Source organism: Crocuta crocuta, unplaced genomic scaffold (genome assembly GCF_008692635.1).
Source record: "Crocuta crocuta isolate KB4526 unplaced genomic scaffold, BGI_CrCroc_1.0 scaffold343, whole genome shotgun sequence".
NCBI classification, from domain to species: Eukaryota; Metazoa; Chordata; class Mammalia; order Carnivora; family Hyaenidae; genus Crocuta; species Crocuta crocuta.
In genome coordinates this window covers 6656298-6677334 of record NW_027532679.1, presented here as the reverse complement: position 1 = coordinate 6677334, position 21037 = coordinate 6656298, and the positions used below count along the sequence as shown (strand labels likewise).

Sequence of the window (21037 nt, the reverse complement as noted above, 5' to 3'; positions counted from 1 at the left end):
TTCCTCTCTTTAGATGTAGAGTGATATTAAAAGTTGAAAGAGTTAAGGGGCGCCTGGGTGGCTTAGTCAGTTAAGCATCCGACTTTCGCTTAGGTCATGATCTCGCGGTTCGTGGGTTCGAGCCCCACGTCAGGCTCTGTGCTGACTGCCAGCTCAGAGCCTGGAGCCTGTTTCAGAGTCTGTGACTCTCTCTCTGACCCTCCCCTGTTCACGCTGTCTCTCTTTCTCTCTCTCTCCAAGAAATAAATAAAACATTAAAAAAAAAGTTGAAAGAGTTAAATTATCAAAAGGAAAGTGTTTCCAAAGTGTTTGAGAGGCAGACCTGATAGCAAAAATTGGCTTTACTGTTAAAGCTCTACCCCTTGACCAACTTCTGCATTAGGCCCAGTAGACAAAGTGCTCAGGGTCCACAATAATTTTAAGCGGCTAAATAATGTTTTTCATTTATTTAAAAATCAGAAAAAGGTGACTATAACCCCTTTGGATTATATTAATCTTTATACCAACATAGTCATAAAATATGCAAGTTAAAAATAAAAAATTATCAATCAAAGTTTTAACACATATTTTTGAGCAATTATACACAAAGGCAAAAGTGCCTAGAGCCCATAAAATTTATAATGCATCCTTGCCTCACCCACCCCCCCACCCCAGGATAACCAAGCTTGGGTGTTTTGGTCAAATCTGTATCTGTCCAAGCTGAAATATTATGAGATGTGAAGTCATCGCTGCATTTTTACACACACGTGAAGCTGCTGTAAAAATCCGAGCCATGCCTTTCATTCTCTGACCCAAAGCTTCTTGCTATCTCTGGGATGAGTTTTGCAGAAAAGTACACCCAGTATTAGTTTTAGTATTCTCCTAATTTTACATGGGTACCCCATCTGCTCCAGCATCACTTCTGGACAGATTTATAGTCAAGTATCTTTTTGACCAAATTTTCCAGGAGTTTGGGAGAATATACTAGGATTGAATTCAGTGGTAATTGCTTCTCTCATAAACATGTAAGACTCCTAAATGAATAGCTTTGGAATTTGTTCTGAGTTTTCTTTTTTAATTGTGGCTGTCCTCACTGATTTTTTTCCATACTAGTCATGTATGTATGTGTGTACATGTATGTGTGTGTGTATTTATTCACAGCTTTATTAAGGTATAATCAACAAAATTGTAAGATATTTAAAGTATACAACATGGGGATTTGATATACATATGCACTGTAAAATAATTCCTACCACTGAGTTAACACATCTCGTTGACTTAAAAACATTTTGAATCATTTTAGCATTGCATTTGTTAGAGGAGGAGTTCATTTGTTAATAGCATCTAAAACAAGATTTATTTTTATAAAATCCCTTAAAGAGTACAGAACACATGAGTTTGAAAACCATATTGCTTACAATTTGTAGGTACCTACTTTCAGTAAAATATTTCTCTGATCATAATTTTTTTAATGGAAGGGTCTTATCTAAGAAGACATGTCAGGTTTATGATAACATAGAATCACTGATTGTTAATATGGAAGGACTTTAGAGGTCATAAAGTTTATCTCATTTTACAGATGATAGATTGAAGTGCAGAAACTTTGAATGACTTATTTAAGCGTGCATAGCTATTTAGTGGGAAACCAAGGTAAGAGCATAGCATGACCTCCATTCTACTCCACTGCTATTATTAAAGATTTCTAGGCAAAAACTGTATATTATATGCTCAAATTCCAAGCAAGCATACTTAGTAGTCAAGTAATTAGGGATGAAGCCAATCCTACACCTTGTGTCATTTCATAACAAATAAAAGACTCTTGCTACTTTTTTACACTTTCATTAGCAACAGTGCCTGGACTCCTTATCTTTTTGCACCTCGTTATGTGTTGCCAATGGGCTGCTAATATAGTTTTAGAGGAAAAGATCTGTTACCATCAACTTCTAATTTCATGCAATTACATGTCTCATTCTTGTAATTTCTTAGAAACTCCATTGTGCACAAAATCTACAATAAACATAACATTGTTGTGAAAGTGGAGATTACTCATTGTTCATGTCTCTCAGTGAAAATCTCCCAAAATGCAGAGTAGATCCACATGGTTAAATGGGTGATGGGGATTAAGGAGGGCCCTTGTGAGGAGCACTGATTGTTTAATGAAGGTGACTATATTGTATATCTGAAAATATTACACTGTATGTTACCTAACTGAAATTTAAGTAAAAATTTAAAAGAAAAGAAAATTGGTGTCTTAAGATGTTAAAGACAGATATACCTAAGGCACCACAATAGGTGATATGCTTATTTCTTCATTTCAGTATCTAGGAGAAAGTAGGTCTGTGAAAACTTCCTTCATTTGAGACTATTCAGCATAGAGAAAAGAAGATTACAGAGAATCTTCAGCTATTTAGTCAAAATGTTAAGCTCAGATTTCAAATAAATCAGCAGATTACCTAAGAAAAATTTTAAATATAAGACAAAAAGTTTTGGTTGGGGTTATGAAAAAACTTTGTGGGGCTACAGCACTAGAAGCATAGACTTGGTATTGGAAGAGCATCTGCTTAGAGACACTATCACTGTACTTTTAAGGGCCTTTGTCTTTCCATTTGTATGAATTAGGTGCACTGAATAATTTCTAAAGTTATTTATTGTTCAGAATTCATTTACATTTCTACTTATGCCTCTCTCCTTATTTATAAAGCACTGTCCTTGATAATCAGAGAACCATCACTTATCAAGTCCTTCCTGGACCTAGCACTTGCCTAAATCTTGCTGTCAGAACATAACTTGAATCTCTATTTTATTTTTGTAAAGGTTTATTTATATTTGAGAGAGAGAGAGTGCCAGCCGGGGTGGGGCGGGGTGCAGAGTATCCAAACCCGACTCTGAACTGACAGTGCAGAGCCTGATGTCGTACTCGAACTCATGAATCGTGAAATCCTGACCTAAGCCAAAGTCAGAAGCTCAACCAACTGAGCCACCCAAGCATCCCTGAATCTCTTCTTTTAGTATCAAAGCCCTATTTGTATTTTCCTCCACATTTAGTTAAAAGATGTCAGCTGAAGCACGCCCGTTGTCTTCTGGTTATCTGACCTTATGAAGAGGACTTTATCCCTAATAAGCAAAAAGTGTGATATAACACTAGCAATCAGGGTCTGATGGAGAGTGGTTAGGAAAACATCTGCTTTTCTGAGTTTAGTTCTTATCAACATATGGATGAGGCTGCCTCAGTTGCTTCATAAACATTGATTACTTAGTGTTCTACTAAATTATTATAATTTCCTGTAGCTTATCTCTTGCTTATTCTCTTCTCGAATACTTTGGTAAGACGTTTGCTTCAAAAATGGGGTCAAAGCATTTTTAGCACACTTTTGCCTCAGTTTCTTCCTTTTGGAAGTGTGCTAATTAGGCCGGGTCAGAGAACTAACTACATGATAAATCAACAACTGCTGCTTCTTCTTGAGCCAATGGCAGGCAATGGTAATTAGTCATGGTGCTCTCCCACTGAGCTCAGATGTCGTACCTTTCAGTGTCAACTCTTCTCTGTTTCTTTAATTCCCCGTAGGCCTTAAGTCGTCTATCTTTTCTGAGACTTAAACATTGAAGGGACATTTCAAATCTGATTATTATAATTTTTATCCATTCAATAAATATTTATTGAGTGTCTCCATTATATTAGGCTCTGTGTTAGGAAACACTGAACAAAATAGACTGTGCTCTCATGGAGTTTTCAGTCTCCAGACAATAAAAATGTCAACCAATAAACAAAACTAATAATTATTGTTCTAATACATCTAAATTAAACATATACTGTAATCAAGAAGATTGGAGGGACTGTATGTAAATTTAGATAAGGTCATTAGGGAAATCCCTAGGAAATGAAATTTATACTGAGAAGTGGAAAAATAAAAGAAGCCAGTCCCACTCAGAACCAAGGGAAGAGTAACCCAAATAGAGAGAACAGTATGTATAAAGGCTCTGAGGTGAAAAACAGATTTGTTGAGTTTTCTTACAAAAGACACTATTTGTTTTCTACTCACTATCCATTTCCCCCTTCCTAGAATACCTCCTATTTTCTTGTTAAGTAGGCTGACAATGCGCCTACTTAAGAACATTTCTTCCCAGCCTCATTTGCAGTTAGCACTGGCAATGGGACACATCTTTAATTAATGAGATGTGAGTAAATGTCTGCTAAGATTTTAAGGAAAGTTTTTATCTTTTTTATATGGCCCTAGTTCTTTCTTTTTTGTCCACTGTTCTTTATTTTGAAAACAGATGCAATGGCTGAAGTTGCAGCAGCCATTTTGTGATCAGGAAGAATATCTAAGGACTTCTTAAAACATCATCCTTATTGAGATACTGACTAACCAACAATCAACCAACAATCACCTTCATTCATCTCATATTAAAATAAAAACTCGTTTTTTCAGCTATACAAATTGCTTGAAAGCATTACTAATATACTAACCAAGTAATTTGTTGTCCAAGACAAGGTATTTCTGAAGGTAAAAGGGGACACTATTAGTAGTTATGCCAGGATATTAGGCATAAATAAGTAGAGTCCCAGGCAAACTGTAATGTATGATCTTCCTAACTATAAGAAAGATATAATATATAATATTATGTTATAATATATAAACATATTCAAATGTTTAATATACTGTCCAGCATACAAGTAACACATAATACATAATATTATTGTTAAAGATGAAAGTGGTAATCAAGAGAAAACATAGTAGTCCATAATGTAGAGTACACATTAAATTGGGGAAAGAGTGGGGAGGTGGGAGTTATCACCAAAGTCCTGTTTGGCTGACAATTTTTGAAGTAGTCTGTCCTTGGGTTTCAGGATGGAATTAGATTTATAAATAGAGACACTTGTCTCTCCATGACTGCTTCTGCCAGGAGCCTGAAGGCCCTTTGCTATTTTCTTTGCTTGCTGTCTTCCTACACTACCACTATTTTTTTCTATGAATCATACCTTCACCAAAATAGTTGCTTAGACTGTCTGTCTAGTGGGAACAGAAAGCTGGTTAGGTAGTCCAGTAGTTGACTCAGTATTTGTAAGTAACTCTCCTGCAGGAAACCAGGAATACATTGGTCACTTTCTGTGTGCATGCTAGTCAAAGCAGAAGGATTGAGGAGGGCCAAAGAACCTGACTCCACGGGCCAAGGTTCTCTTGGCTTCTCTGATATTTGCCTGCATATTTTCAAACAGCAGAAGCCCAGACCATTATCATAAAGGTAGCTAGGATACCTTCAAAAGCATTAATAGACACATGAATTTCATGGGATATCAAAACAGACCTAGAACTTTTCTAAACACTACAATTAGGGTAAATTCTTTTCTGGCAATATCTTTTTTAGGTGTAGGCTTCATTATTAAGAAAAAAGTATCATCTGCTGCTGCCACCTGCCAATATTTCCATCTGATAAACAACTTGCAATATTGGTTTTTAAAGAAAATTTTTTAATGTTTATTTATTTTTGAAAGAGAGATGGAGAGAGACAGAGCATGAGTAGGGGAGGGGCAGAGAGACAGGGAGACACAGAATCCGAGGCAGGATGCAGGACACGAACTCACAAACCCTGAGATCATATACCCGAAGCTAAGTTGGACATTTAACCAACTAAACCACCCAGGTGCCCCACAATTTGCAATATCCTTAAGGTTAAACAAATGTCAGCAATGATACAAAATAAACAAAATGATCTCCATTTATTGGAGGGAAGATATTATCTATGGAGTAAAAACATCCATACCCCACTTGTTTTTCTATGAATACAACTTTAACAAAAGTAGAATTTTTCTACTAATTAATTAAATCCATTCTTTCTCATTGAGGAAATAGGGAATACTCTCTTCCTGAAATAACATTAAAAATGATATAAAAGATTATTACTTATAGAAAGTACTTGCAGCAAATCACTATACAAATTTTATTCATGCTCTTTACCTTTCTAACAGACATTACTAACTGGAGCTTTCTTTTTAAAGATGTAGGTCTCTCGTAAGAAAAAAGAAAAATTAAAATAAATTTACTCACAGCTTCCAAATTTTAGTGGGCAGGCATGGGCATCCATAGGGAAGTCCTCTAAATGCATTGGACACTCAGCTCTCACCGTCAGCCTTATCAATTAAGGAAAACAACAGAAATAAACAAGAGCCCCATAGATTAGAAACTTTCTGATAAATACAACTGGTGTGTTATTAACTATAGCTAATATATTAACAAAGCAAGAGAAGCCCACACAAACTACTGCACTCTTCTGAGCTGTTAATCAAAAGATCTAGAAGGAATTGTTTACAACAATGACTGGATTCTATCCATTTTTTGGTTTTGAGAAAATAGACGACACTAGATTTTGTATGATGGGCAAGCCTTGTTACTGTTTCCAGAGACAAGGATCATCACCTCATCTACATAGATCCAGCAAATCTTTGGAGACTAAAATTAATTGTAAGCAAATAAATACTTGTATAAAGACTTGGTGGAGAAGAAGACATGGGTGGCATGGAAGAGAAGAGAATGCTTTCTCTCCTCAGGGCAGCTCTTCCTATCTCCTTCCATCTCCTTCCCTAAAATAGCACCAGGTGCATAAAATGACAAAGGAGTAGGTGAAGGAGGAACTGTCCTCAGGCTTTGTGAGATTGAGAATAACGTAAATTCTCCTCTGAGAGTTTGTGTGTGATCTCACTATGTTCTAACCATTTCATTTTCTTTACAAATCTACTGCCTAATTGAAGCCTGGACTCTACAGTGCTTCTCTTTAGTTCCTGTCTTTAGGGAATATGAGTTCTATTTATGTTTGAAAAAGGATAAAAGGAAAAAATTTCACTGAAATACGTTTGATCTTGTTTGGTGGGAATAATGAAGTGATGTATACCAAATTGCCCACATGGTTTTTATAAAATATGTTTACTCATATTCTAAGTAGCTCAAGAAATGTGGTCAGGATGGCTTTATGGCCAGTAAACTCATTAAGTGATTATAATACTGATTGAAGCAAATATGAAATGGGTAAATTAATGATTAAACTCACATTTTAAAACTAAAATGTGAAAAAACTAAAATATTAAGGAAAGTGATAACATATTAGCAAAGGTGGTGAGAAAATTAGAAGATGGGAGATACAGTCTAGTTATTGATGAACACTGCATACATCAGAAAGCATTAGTCGGTAAACTTACCAGATATGCAAGTCCTGCATCCAAAAAAGTGCCACTTAGGAGAAATAAATACTGAACTTACACTCAAAAACAAGATATTTTACAAGGGGAGAATATTTCAAGTTTCAATTATAAATAGATCCTACTTGGATGATCTGGAAAGGTCTCAACACATCTGTCCACTGATCTATTTTCTCTCTTTTCTTTTCTTTTTTTTTTTGAAAATTTTTCATTCTTTAAGTCCTATTATAAACTTACTAGTTGAATCCAACATCTAAAATGGCTCTTGAAGCATTTTTTCCCTTCTTTTCCACTTGGATATTTTTGTATAAAAAGGTAGGAATTCTGGAGGCTTTTTTTTAAAGCAAAATATCACTCTATTCCCATGCTAAACAAACTCTAGCAAGTCTAGGTTTTTACCTCAATTACCTTTTCTTGCCAAAGGAATAATTGGACAGGTATGAATTACCAAGTACTGTGCAGATCTACGAAAATAACATTCTAACAAGTCACTTGGGTATGAAATAACTCCTTCCCTTAAGAACAAATTCTGGACAATTTTTCATTTCTTATCAATTAATGATATTTTAAATATTTTTTCTTTAAAAATATTCACAACCTTTTTGATTCATGTTTCCTTCATTCAACCACAAATGAATCAATGGTATCTAGCTGCTAGATTTTCTAGTAATCTGAGGGAAACATTCATAAAGCTGCTAGATTTTCCAGTAATCTGAGGGAAACATTCATAAAGCAGAAATACATGCATATATATGTGCATGTATTCTTCAATTTAAGCAAAACTAAGAATATTTTTTCCTCAGTATAGCTAATAATATCATTATAAATCCTTCTAAATGTATACTTCCACATGAATCTATGGTTTTTACGACTTGTGCTGTTCTAATTTTTCCCCTTCGCTTTATTCCACCCCTTCCTTGTAAAGTAGAAGCATTTTCAGATACATACTTTGAGATAGCTTATAGAAATTTAATCTAGACCTTATTGGTATGCAGGAATATATGGGGTTAATAGTAAGGGGAAGAAGTTCATCATACTGAATTAGAGTATGTTGGAGAGATATTACTTAATATACATTATAAACTTTTTTTCTATTTTGTCTAATCATTTTACTTAACACCTCAATACTTGCATAATATTTCAGTCAATTTATTTTTCACAGCAGAGTAATTACTAAAGTTGTAAAACAGGACAGACAGGAAACCAGACACTCTACCATGGCCCATTGGCTTCATGATCACATGTATATGGAAGAGAAAGAAGTTCAGAAAGATTCCCAAACAGAACACAGTCATCCTTACCTCATGGTATACAACAAGGTACCATCCTCTGTGATCCTCAGGAGTTTGTTGGGCATGGTCATGTTGTGTGCCACTGACTTCTTTCCATTATGAAAAAAGGTATCTGGAGTCCAGATCTTACTTGCCATTAGGTTATTCAACCGGAGAACTGTCATGGGTCCTTTAAATTTTAATCTTTCATCCTTCCAGCTTTGACGGAAAAATACATCTATTGTATATTCCTAGGTAATTTTGGAAAAAGGCAAAGAGTACACTGAGCTGTATTTTGCAATGCAAATAGCTTACACAGACCATGCATAATTTCTGTAACCTAGAAGCAAAATATGAGCTAGGTGATGTTTCCAGAAGTAAACTCGTGGTGACCTGTACATATTGGTGGCAGGTGAATCACTGGCTGGCATAATCCTTTTTTTAAAAACACCTAGATGACTGACATATTTCTTGGCGAGAAAAACACCAATGATTATCTCCTGAGATATGTGAAAGGAAAATCATGGCCTACTTCCCAAACCTCCACCACATCAGCATTCAAAAAAAAAAACAGAATATAGTACAAATAAATAAAATTTATGTTAGAGCTTCCTACATGTAGGAAAATGTTTAAATTGGGTAATTCCAGTTATGATAAAGCATAGTATTTGGGACAGAGGAGAGAGGAGGGGAAGGCTTCCATAGTTTCTGAAAATCCCACAGCAAACTTAAATCATCCACTATGGCTTCTATGGTTGTGCTTTCCTCTCTCTTCTTCTAGCTTCTAATAAGAGTGTGACAATACCATACCCTTTTTGGCTAAGTAATCTTTTTTCTTTTTTCACATATAATGTGCAGAGACTTTCAATTCTTTACAACAAAGAACATCATGAGAATTAAGAATCTGTTTCACTGTTAATTGGGATCTTTGCCAAACAAAACAAAACAAAACAAAAAAATACCCCAGAATATGTGAGTGTGTGTGAGCGTGTGTTTGTGTGATTATGTGTGTATAAGACACATGAGAAATGTGTGAAGCTTATCATCATTCACGGCCAGGGAATCTATTTATTTGAATAAACACAGCATTCCTTATGGCAATACCCAGAGACAAACATCTGCTAATCTGAAAACAAGCAATGTGACTTACCAGCTCCTAAAATTGAAAAGGGTAATATCCATCTTCCTTGCAGCAGTTGCTACACTGACACTAAATTTGGAACTTAATGGTTTGAAATAAAGATTACCACGTTCTCCATTAATCTTAGTGTGCTCCAAATTGGAAGGAAGACGAACTTGAAAACATCATGTTACATTTTCTTAAACCCCTAAACCTTGATGCATCAGAAAGCTGTTGTGTTTTTTTAAATCTTATACATTATCATCTTTAGAACATGTAGAATATATAATGTCTGTGTCTAGGCATTTTGTGCATGACTTTAACCACCTGTCTCTTTCTCAGGGTTTAAGTAAGATTGGGTAAAGACTGAATAAAGGTTTATCCTTCTGCCACACGTTTGGCATTGCTCAGCTCTTACTGATCAAGTAGCTAACAATGATTTTTGGATAGTTTACAGTGGATCAGGCTTAGTGCTAAATACTGACAGAGATAGCAAGAAGGAAGTGTAGCATAATGCCAGTTTATTTTTGTGGGCAAGATAAACTACCTTGATCATTGCTTAGGTTTTTCTGTGTCTGCAAGTATGAGGTTTTGAAATGGCACTGGGATACATGACATAGGAATTTACTCACCAAGAAACATTTCTTAAGCATCTTTTAATTTAGCAGAGGGAGAAACTGTCTAGACTTGGATGCTGTAAGGAAAACTCATGGAGTACGATAGGCTTGGAATGGCATTTTTCCATGAGGAGAGAAATGGGGAGGGAGCCTATGGGCTTTGTGGGGAAGTGATATGGAGTAGCAGTGCTAGTGATACAGAGTAGCAGTGCTTACCCAGGAAGCAATGGAAGGATTTACCCTGAGCTGTGTGTATTCTCATCTCTGGACAACAGACAAGCTTGTGAGATGGGGATATGATAATGATGATATTTCTATTACTCAGAATCAGCCACATAAGCTCTATTTTCTGTCCAACTGAACTACTTTAGCCTGATCAAACAGGAGAGGGAATAGTCACTTGTGAATCAAGATTTCGAGGATGCCTAAACTGACCATATTCCCATGAATCCAAAAACTTTGTTCATTTGTTTGCTCACTCCAAGGAGATTTTTGAAAATGAACTAAATGTTAAATATTTTAAAAACCTTAAAATCTTTGACAAGCTACATACAAAGTCAATGATTCCAAAAAACTTATGTCAAAACTTGCCAAATTGCTCATGTTTATGTCTTTGTCATGTTTACAACCAGTTTTACTTACCTGTGCTAATGGCATACATTTAAATGCCTGAATTCATTTACGATATTCTCCCTTCTAATATTGTACTGGTGGCATGGGCAGGCACACACACATACACTACGAAATTAACTGGATAAGCTTTCACTCCCATGTTCCCTTCAGTCTGAAGTAGAAATGAAAACTGAAATAAAAGCACTCAATAATGATCAAATCCTGTCTAGTGAAGAGTGTAAATATTTGGTTTCTCATTTTCTGAGAATGGCCCCTGCAATATTGCCCTGGGAGAAGCATGACCTCCCCTTCAGGGACAGATTTCATTAGGCCGGGATGGGCCAGAGCTCTTTCTTTAGGAAGGTGGAATGAGAGAGAGGAAAGGAGACCTATGGGTCTGTCTTCCAGATATATGATTTGAAGTCACTTTCTTACCTTTCTAAACTCCAATTTCCAAACTAGAAAGTGGAGATCATGGCAGTACTGATTTCACTGGCCTATTGTGAGAAGTGAGTTAATGTAAGTTAACAGTTTGCAAGAATGTCTAAAACATAGGAAGTTCTCAGTAAACACTGGAAGTATTTGTCTCCCGATTTTATTTTTGTTTTTAATCAACAAGATTTAGATTAGATTTCAATGTCACTGGGAATGAAAGAGTGTTATTTGGATGAGTAGCTGGATAAGAAACCTGAGGAAAGTGAGGTGGTAGTAAGCAAGCAAAGCAAAATCAGAAGGCACAAGAAAAGATTATAGAGAAAACTGTCTTAACAAAGAGGAAGCTCTGGTGAAGAATCTGTTCGAGGTCCGGTGTTCCAGCCCCCACCACTCAAGTGAAAAATCTCTCCAAGTGACCCTGTTCAATACAGCGGGTCCCTGGAGAATGTGAGTCTTATTCTGAAGACTGGGACAAAACATTCGTGATGTTTCTAAATACATATTGTATGGAAGTGTTCCCACTTGCACCATCTATTACCATCTGTGTGTTCTCTGACTTCCTACATTTTAAGTACCAAGGAAAACAGGGCTCTGTGATTGTGCTGCCTGGATATTTCTGTCAGAACCTAGTGCCCTGGGAATGTGCTGTTTGATTGCCAATTAATGGTTTTTAAAATAAAGCTAAGGAGTTGTCCTAATTTTGTTTTCTATTCCAGATGAAGTCAGATGCCTTGGGAGCTGCAGAGTCTCTAGGGACACAGAGCCTGAGTTCAAGTTGCTACCTAGATAGGTAGGTCACTTTCTTCCTCTAGAAACTGTGGGTAATAGTAATATGTAGGTAAAATGCATTGTATGAGTACTAGATGAAATATGATCTATAAAACTGTTATCATGGTGCATCATATAGTATAAACATTCAATAATGTTGAATGTTGTTATGGCTACTCTTATTAATTAGATATTTTAGTAGTTCTCATTTTAAAAACTAGGAAGGTTTTCTTGTCTTGAAAAATAGCTCTTTAATTTGGCCTTCTAATTTTGATAGCCTCTAAATCATACTACACTGCTCTTTATGCATAATTCTCCCATAATATGGATTAAAGTTTTTTTTAAGTTTATTTACTTATTTTGAAAGAAAGTGAGTAAATGAGGGGCAGAGAGAGAAGAGAGAGAGAATCCCAAGCAAGCTCAGCACTTTAAGTGGAGAGCCCGATTTAGGGTTTGATCCCATCAACTGAACTGTGATATCATGACCTGAGCTGAAGTCCACAGTCAGACACTTAACCTACTGAGATATCGAGGCACCCCTCCCATAATGTGGTTTTAATGAGTAATCCTCCCAGAAGAATTGGCCAGGTATAATTTCCACTAGCCACTTAACATATCAGTTGTAGACCTGACTAATTTGGTCCTTGACAGAACAATTCAAACATTGTTTAGTTCAGGAATTTTAGACAATAGGAAGTATAACTGGCTTAGACACTCTGTTCCTTCTTCCTATCTGATATTTGACCCAAGGCCATGTATGAAAAAAGTCACAATAATCATAGGACAGACATATGTACCTTTAGTCCAAGACAAACAAAACAAAACTGTCGTCCCTTAAATCACAATCAAAACCAATGACTCAAAAGTATATCAAATATTTTCAAGAGAAGTTTTTGATTGCATTGGCCTTTATTTGAACACTCTTTCTTAACAACTCCCATGCGGCATCTACTCTTTGTGAGGCATTATGAAAGATGCCAGAGATAGAGAATATTCATTTTTAATTATGATGATGATAGTTATAATATTGAGGAGGAGGAGGAGAAATAATATCATTATTAGTGTGTGATGTTTGTAATGCCTCATCCCCTCTCAATGTTTCCACTGATGAGAAGAGAGCTTTAGCAGTGTAAAACTTCTAAATGCTCCTCATTCCCTTCCACCCTTCTATTTGGGGAGGGGAGGAGGAAGAATAATTTAATTTGATGGGTAAATTTGGAAGGAGAAATCTATCTTGCCTATCTCAGCTTCCTCCTGCTGTGTGCTGCCCATAAGACTCACAAATTCTGCTATGTTTCTCCATGTTAGAAGTTTCACATGGACAGTCTATGCCCTAACAGAAGGAGTCCAAAGTGTTGCCTATTGACTGGGTGGTAATCTGATTCTGATGTTCACTGTCTGCAAGCCCACTTTTCTGCAGATATATGCCACTTTCTGCAGTACCATCATTATTAGTAATAAAGATCATATTCTCATTTTCCAAATCCATTACTCTATTATTTCTAAAAAGGCTCAGAACTCACACAGGAAAGAGGGTATTGTTTACTAAGCCCCATAAGACTTTATTTTTTTAAAGACAATATAGACTTGTTAACCAATCATTAAATAAGTAGTAAGTCAACACACAGCCCAGTGATACAGTGATACTGTGAGGGATATGAAACAAATGTGTCTTTTATATTTCTTGGCATCACTTGAGGAAAGTAAGGCATTTATATAAAAGAGATAACTTTACAAAGCATTGTTATAAATGAGGTCAAAAGCTAAATTGTTATTTTACTGTCAATAAATGTGACTAGAATGCAGAAAGGGAAACTTAATCCATTATTGGATTCATTAAAAAAAAAAGTGTTCATTAAGCTTTCGGGTTTTTATTTGGGCCTTTATAGAAACGTAGGATTTAGATGGGTATAATATAGAGGGAATTTCCATGAAGGGTACATGGCATGGTAAGACATTCAGAGACAAAAATAACAACTATCTTTTTTTAGCACTGTCTATAAACACTTTACTTATATAGGTCATATAAAATTCCTAACTATCATATAAGGAAAGGCAATTACAATAACATACCCATTTTAGTATTTTGAGACTTACACACTCACCAAGGTTATGCTATTGGTAGTGGTGAGATCTGAATTTACCTGACTGAATCCTTGACAAGTTCACCCACTCCAAGTGGTATTGCCTCACAGAAAGTAGTACGTAAGCAAATAACTAAAGTAAGTAGTCAGTATTAGGAACAAGTGAGGATGAGTAGTAACATCATCTACGGAGTGTATGAAATACAGGAAGAGAAGTTTAAATCTGACCTTAAACCTCACTTGGATCTTTTAAATGTTTTTCATTAGAGTAGTAACATGAAAGAATAGTGTTGTAAGACAGGATTCCAACATAGGAGAATTGGGGCACCTGGGTGGCTCAGTTGGTTAAGCGTCCAACTTCAGCTCAGGTCATGATCTCACAGTTTGTGGGTTCGAGCCCCGTGTCGGGCTCTGTGCTGACAGCCATCTCAGAGCCTGGAGCCTGCTTCAGATTCTGTATCTCCCTCTCTCTCTGACCCTCCCCTGCTCATGTTGCCTCTCTTTCTCAGAAATAAATAAAACATTTAAAAAGTGTTTAAAAAACATAGGAGAATCACGAGAGGTCCTCAGAGAGTGATCAGGTTAGCAAAAACTACTGTGGAACTCAGTATTTCAATAAAATGGTCTATAGACCAACCACTATAACAAGTTGTCAAAGGAATAAATCCACAATTATGGCTACTTTTATATCTCTACTTCTTGCATAGTAATAATGTCTGACATTCATTGAGTGCTTGCTATATGCAAGAATTTTTTAAATGCTTTCACATATGAATTGATTTAATGTTTGTGATAACCCCATGAGGTATTGTTATTACTCCCATCTTACATGTAAAGAAACTGAGGCAAACAGATATTAAAGAACTTCCCAAGAATACAACAATATACAATATAACTGTGAAAGCTCGGATTATAAACCCAGGCAACATTCTGGTTCAGAAATCTGTATTCTTATCTATCACTTTGCTGTCTCTCTTATGCTCTGCTAACTCTGATTGGCATAGTTGGTACATTTCATAACCTGTGTTAACATCTAAAATATCTAATTATCCTGAGCCAGCACTTCCCAGTGTTTGACTCACAGAATACTAGTTCTACAGAACATCAACAGGTATCATATAAAAGGTTTTGGGCAAATATGATTGGAAAACACTAGCTTAAATGTAGTTAAACAGGTTATCTTACATCAGTATTTGTCAGAGCTTTTACCCTGCCAATCTGTGAGCTTCTACACTTTGGGAAATGCTGGTCTAAACTAATATTTTCTGTAACTTTTATTTGAATCATTTGAACTACTATGAAATCAGAGGACTTTTATGTAAAGATGGTGTCAACAAAAAGGCATTTCAAAAATATTCAATACATAGATCTTTGAAATATTCATAATGATACGTCTTTATAGGCTCTTTATGATTATTTTTGCTTCTATAGGAGCTTGGCTGTTATCAGTTCACAAATATTACATAATACCTTGAAAGCTCTACAGATTTACCAATTCCCATCAGACAGAAGAGAAATCCATGTTAATTTATTGGGTTTGGAACAGAAAACAACAGGTATGTATTAATTTTATTTTCATTCTTGGCAATAATTTAATGAATGCCTTTTGCAGTGAAGTTACATATTTCCCACCAATATGTTTTAACTATTTCTCTGTTTAATATATTCCTATTATATAAATATTATATATTATATATAAGTATATATTACATATTACACATATGGAAAGACACAAAGATACAGCCAAGCTATTTGAAGTTGCTCTCTAAATACTTGGTCTGTATTTTTCTTTCCAAAGTTAAGTTTAGAAAATATACCAAGAAAACCAAAAATGCAGTGTCACTTACCATATCATGGTCTGAAACAGGGCCGAAACTGGTGACGAAGATGTCAGTCTTCACTTCAGTTACACGCTCTGATGAAGCAGGAAATTGGGACAGTGAATATCCATCAATAGTCCTTATTAGATCTCACCACCACATACTCACACCCAAATGGGAAATTTATTGGCTTTGATTAGCTATTTCTAAAATTGGTCCACTGTGTAGTCCTGATAATTTGCTGCTTACACAAGAAATTTCACAGTTAATATTTTTCAATGGAGAATGGAGCCTAACTATGCCACTTTGGGAGGCTGACTCTATGGAGGACTCAGCTGCTGGTTAATGAATTCTTCAATAATGGACACACTTTCCTAAATGATACGAAGCCATTTCACATTGTAATAACAATGTTAGCATATGGGTATGATTTCAGCTTCAACATTCTTACAGAGCTCGCCAGATCCTCCAGGTATTTAGGATACTCTTGGGAAGTATATAGTATACTGCAGCAAGCTTTATTAACTCTTTAAGGACTCAAGGGTATGTTTTACAAATGACTGCTTTCTGGCACTAAATCATAACTGAACTATCCAAATTACTCCCTGGGGAAAGCTGACAACCTATACAAATATTTTCAATTTTGAGGATAAGAAGGATATATATTGGCACAGAAAAAAAGTTCATTTAATAAATTCCATTTCAAGTTCAATGTGATTTTATTTTACTAGTCTCTGAGGCATATATCAATCAATAAAACAAATTTATTTTAGTTTGGTGACAACTCAACACATTTTCAAGTATATACAGTCTCCCTCCCCCCCAAAATAGAGAAATGTTGCTTTCATATAAGGACACAGTTTGTTTGAAGGTGAGAATGAAGAAGATGGCTTTTTCATTTTCAACTGTAGCTCTGAGAAATAACAGCCCAGTATCTTAAGCAATTCGTTTTATTTATCAGGACATTTGTGTCTCTGAGGTAGGACATTAAAAATGTTATCCAATATATTCAATAATGAATTCTTTTGAAAATCAAGAATTTTATCTCTGAGCAACTCAATTGTAAACAGTAAATACACAGTATAAGTTTCTCTCAAGAAGGTCATGTTACATACTACACATACTATGTACCACAAATGGTAATCTAAGTTGGAGGTTGAGATAATCCCTTCAACCACCAATCCAATATTTTTCTTTTTTTTCCTTTTTTTTTTCATTTCTTTTTTTGGATAACAATTTCATTGGCTCCAAAATGCTTAAATGAGTCCCTTGACATAAGAATTATCTGGGAATTACCCTTTAAAAACTTCAAAATGGAGGACATTGAGACAAAGAAAATAGAGCAGTGTTTTTAGAACTCACTTCCAACATCAGTGTTAACATTCTACAGCAACTGTGTCACTTGGAAGGAGCAGCCATCAGCGACATCTCAGCTGCAATAACCATTTGCCTCTTCTACCTGCCCCCACCCTCTCCCCTTCTGCAGTTATCTTCCCAGTGCATACATTTCTCTCTTTTTATTGCACTCTCTTTCCATATGTATTTTTTACTACACTAATCCTTTTTCTCAGTTTAAACATCTGTTATTTCTTAAGACTCCATCTAGAGTTCGTACTTTATTGGAATATCATGGCCTGACTTTCAATTAAAACAATAATAAAAAGAGAATGTATGCTATCTATTCACAAAAACCAGAATTTATTTTATTAATTGAGCTCACTTTGGCCTTTCTCTTTCAGCATTATCTTTTCTAGTTCAAGCAAAGGAGCCATCACTACTTTTTGGTATGATAAAATATGCACTTCTTGTCATGAAAAAAATACAAAAAAGACAACAGATAATAGAAAATTGGGCATATTTGCATCCTAATTCCTTGTGTACCAGGTATGCTCCTTGTAGGCAATAATTTTATTTATGATTTACAGATTAATTTCTTGCTATTAAAAGCACTACAAATTGTGTAATCAGAAAAAATTAATATCTGTATTTTCTTTCTACATAAGTCTTAAAATAGTTAGATCATCCTGTTATTTTATTTATTTTTCTAACTGAATGGCTCAATCTAATTTTGTTTCCAAGGCTGTTTTAATTCTCTGCAGGTTATAAGCTGTAAGACTTACAGTGAATATCTTATAGATCTGAGTGACATCTGCAGCATTAAAATGCTTTTACTTTTATTTTTGTGGCAGGGATCTACTATTAAATGCATGTTCATTTGGGAAATATATATGAGTCCCTGTCTGCACACTTGCAACTGCTTGACAGTGTGGGACAGCTTTCCTGAACTCCTTTATCACCATTATCTATTTCTTGGGTGCAGGCAGGGCATAATTTCTGCACTTCAAGGTAATTCCCCAAGGTAGCTAGCTTTACAAAAGTTGGCTTAGCAGATGTTTTAGGAACAACCAATCTGTTTAATCTAGCATGATAAAGCGCTCCAAAGAAGTGAGATATCCACTTTCCAAATATATGGGCTCTTTCCCTCTGCTATTTTAGATTGTTAGTAAATGACGATGCTATATAACTAACAAATTATAAAGACCAAATAGTCTATTTATAAAGATTACTGTACCAATAAAATAGAATGTAAAACATGGTTAAATTTATATACCTTTATTGCCACACATAATTGTTAGGGTGCCATATAGACAGTAGGCATAAATGCAAAGCAGTTCACACAAATGGCTGTAATCACACTTAAGAAGTTTATTTCTTTAATCTTTTATCTTTTAAGTATATTACATAACCAGTCCATCATCTTCAAGTGCTTCATTTATTTTCCACTAACTACCTCCCTCTGATATTTCCCAAGAGTCACCACTGTAATATTCCCGGGTATGTACCCCGACCGAGACCCCTCACCTCATGAGTCTCTCAAATGACCTTCTCACCCTGCTCTCTAATCATATAGATATCCTTAAAGAGTTTCTGATTTTTGCTCTCTGTTCATCCTGTTTCCCCTCCAAACATATTCACAAACCGTAAGGTTAAGGTAACAAAATTTCCAAGTCCCCAAACTGAAGGTTGCCTGCGGGTAAGGGGAAGGTCCTGCAGTGACCACTCAACTACTAAATGGAACAGGTGGGTGATGGCACCAAGCACAATGCAGTGAAATCCAGGAAGCTGTCTGGAACTTGGGATAAGATTAACTAGAGAAAAGGAGCAACACTTTTTACATTTTCCCCTCTAAAATATTTTCCTTACCACATACCCAAACAGTTTTCTTTGATTTGTCATCAGCTGTTTGTGATGGTCCAGTTTCCACTGCTAAAAACCTCTGCTTATTATGTATGCCTCTGGAAGATTCATCATGAAGATTAGCATGCTAATGTCTCTAAGAATCATGTTCTAAATAAATGTGATCAACCTTGTTTACCACTGTACTTCCCAAACTTATCTGGAAATGCTACTCTAAAATGTTATAAAAGCTTTCAGGTAAACATATGGCCAATATAATGCATTATGTTGTTTATTTAACTTTTTAAATCTTCATACTATGTTTGGAAATTTCAAAAAAATGAAGAAAAATTTAACTCCCTAAAATACTACCATTCACATAAATCCACTGCTAACATCTTATGTTTTCTTCTCCCTCTTTTTTTCAAAAATACATACCTAATGATTACCCTCAAACCACATTCTCATTAATTGAGTACAATTTCAGTGATAAGAAATAGGTTCCTTTGACCAAAAGTATGTCTTTCACTCCAGCTCACTAGCAATTTCCTTAGTGATAAGTGAAGTCATTCTTCTTTAAGACAGAAGATTTATAATTCAGAGTGCAAGTTTTCAAGATAGAGGACTGTTATGAATGTACTTTAGTCAAACTTTAAAAAGTGAGATGGTTAACTTGCCTGTTTGGCAAAGAAATGATGGTTTGAAATCAAAACCTCTTTAGATCCAGGACTAGGCTTAAACGAAAGATTTGCTCCTAGGAGGTATGTGCTTTGGCTGAGATATAGGAGCATTGTTGAGGAACCTTCCTTTTCTCAATATTGGAACCTCTTTTCCAACTTGAAACCCTCATAAATTCCCATGAAGGGTGTTTATATATACATAATAGTAACATTAGAATATTAGAATCCAAGTCATATGCTTTAGTGCTGGACTTCTTTTTTTTAAAAAAATATTAAATTATTAATTTTTACTTATTTCTGAGAGACAGAGACAAACACAAGTGGGGGAGGGGCAGAAAGAGAGAGGGAGACACAGAATCTGAAGCAGGCTCCAGGCTCTGAGCTGTCAGCACAGAGCCCAACATGGGGCTCAAGCCCATAAACCAGTGAGATCATGACCTGAGCCCAAGTCGAATGCTTAACTGACTGAACTGCCCAGGAGCTCCATGGACTCTATTGACTTAGCACTCACCTCAAAAGTGTTGTTAGAAATATTGAGAAAATACTCAAGGCCTTTCTATGGATCTCATGAGAAAAAGTGAAGATAATTTTATGTTTCACATATTCTCTTTAAAAATGCACAACATGAGTCAGGAACTTCTAATGAAGTTCAGCTGGAATGATTTTACAGCTAGTCAAAGTTAAACATGAATGGACCCCTTATGTAATCAGGAAATTGTCTGAAAATTGAAATCGATTAAAATAAGTCAGTTGGAGGAAACGTTCAAAGAGTAGATTAATTAACAAATAAATATTTTAAAGTATATTCTTCACAATAACCCATTCCTGTCCATTGTAAAAAAAAAAAGATCAACAGTCTTTCAAATTTATATAAATTTATATGCATGTTCAAGTGTCAAAGGGATAATCATGGAATCGTGTAAAATGAGATTATGATGATGGTGGTGATTATTATTACAGTGATTGGGGTTATCTTATTTAACATTTATTTATTTATTTTGAAAGAGAGAGAGAGAGCACGTGTGTGTGAGTGGGAGTGGGGCAGAGAGAGGGGAGAGAGAGAGAATTCCAAGTAGGCTCAGTCCTGTCAGTGTAGAGCCTGACACAGGGCTTGATCCCATGAATGTGAAATCATGAAATCATGAAATCATGAGCTGAAATGAAGAGTCAGATGTTTCATCCACTGAGCCTCCCAGGTGCTCTGGGGATATCTTAAAATAGTACATCAATGTAAATAAAATTTATAATAAGTAAACCAATTAAAATCAGTCTTTGAAGAAGC

General features: G+C 35.5%; 1 protein-coding gene across 1 annotated transcript in view; it reads right to left on the bottom strand.

Annotated features, from left to right (window-relative positions):
- GABRA1 (gamma-aminobutyric acid type A receptor subunit alpha1) overlaps nt 1–21037 on the bottom strand; it is a 61420-nt gene that overhangs the window by 24737 nt on the left and 15646 nt on the right. Inside the window, exons 4-6 of the mRNA XM_077780767.1 lie at nt 15926–15993; nt 8473–8693; nt 6027–6109 (exon numbers count right to left, since the gene is read on the bottom strand). Of these exons, the coding sequence (XP_077636893.1) occupies nt 6027–6109; nt 8473–8693; nt 15926–15993 (372 nt within the window). The remainder of the gene's footprint in view (nt 1–6026; nt 6110–8472; nt 8694–15925; nt 15994–21037) is intronic.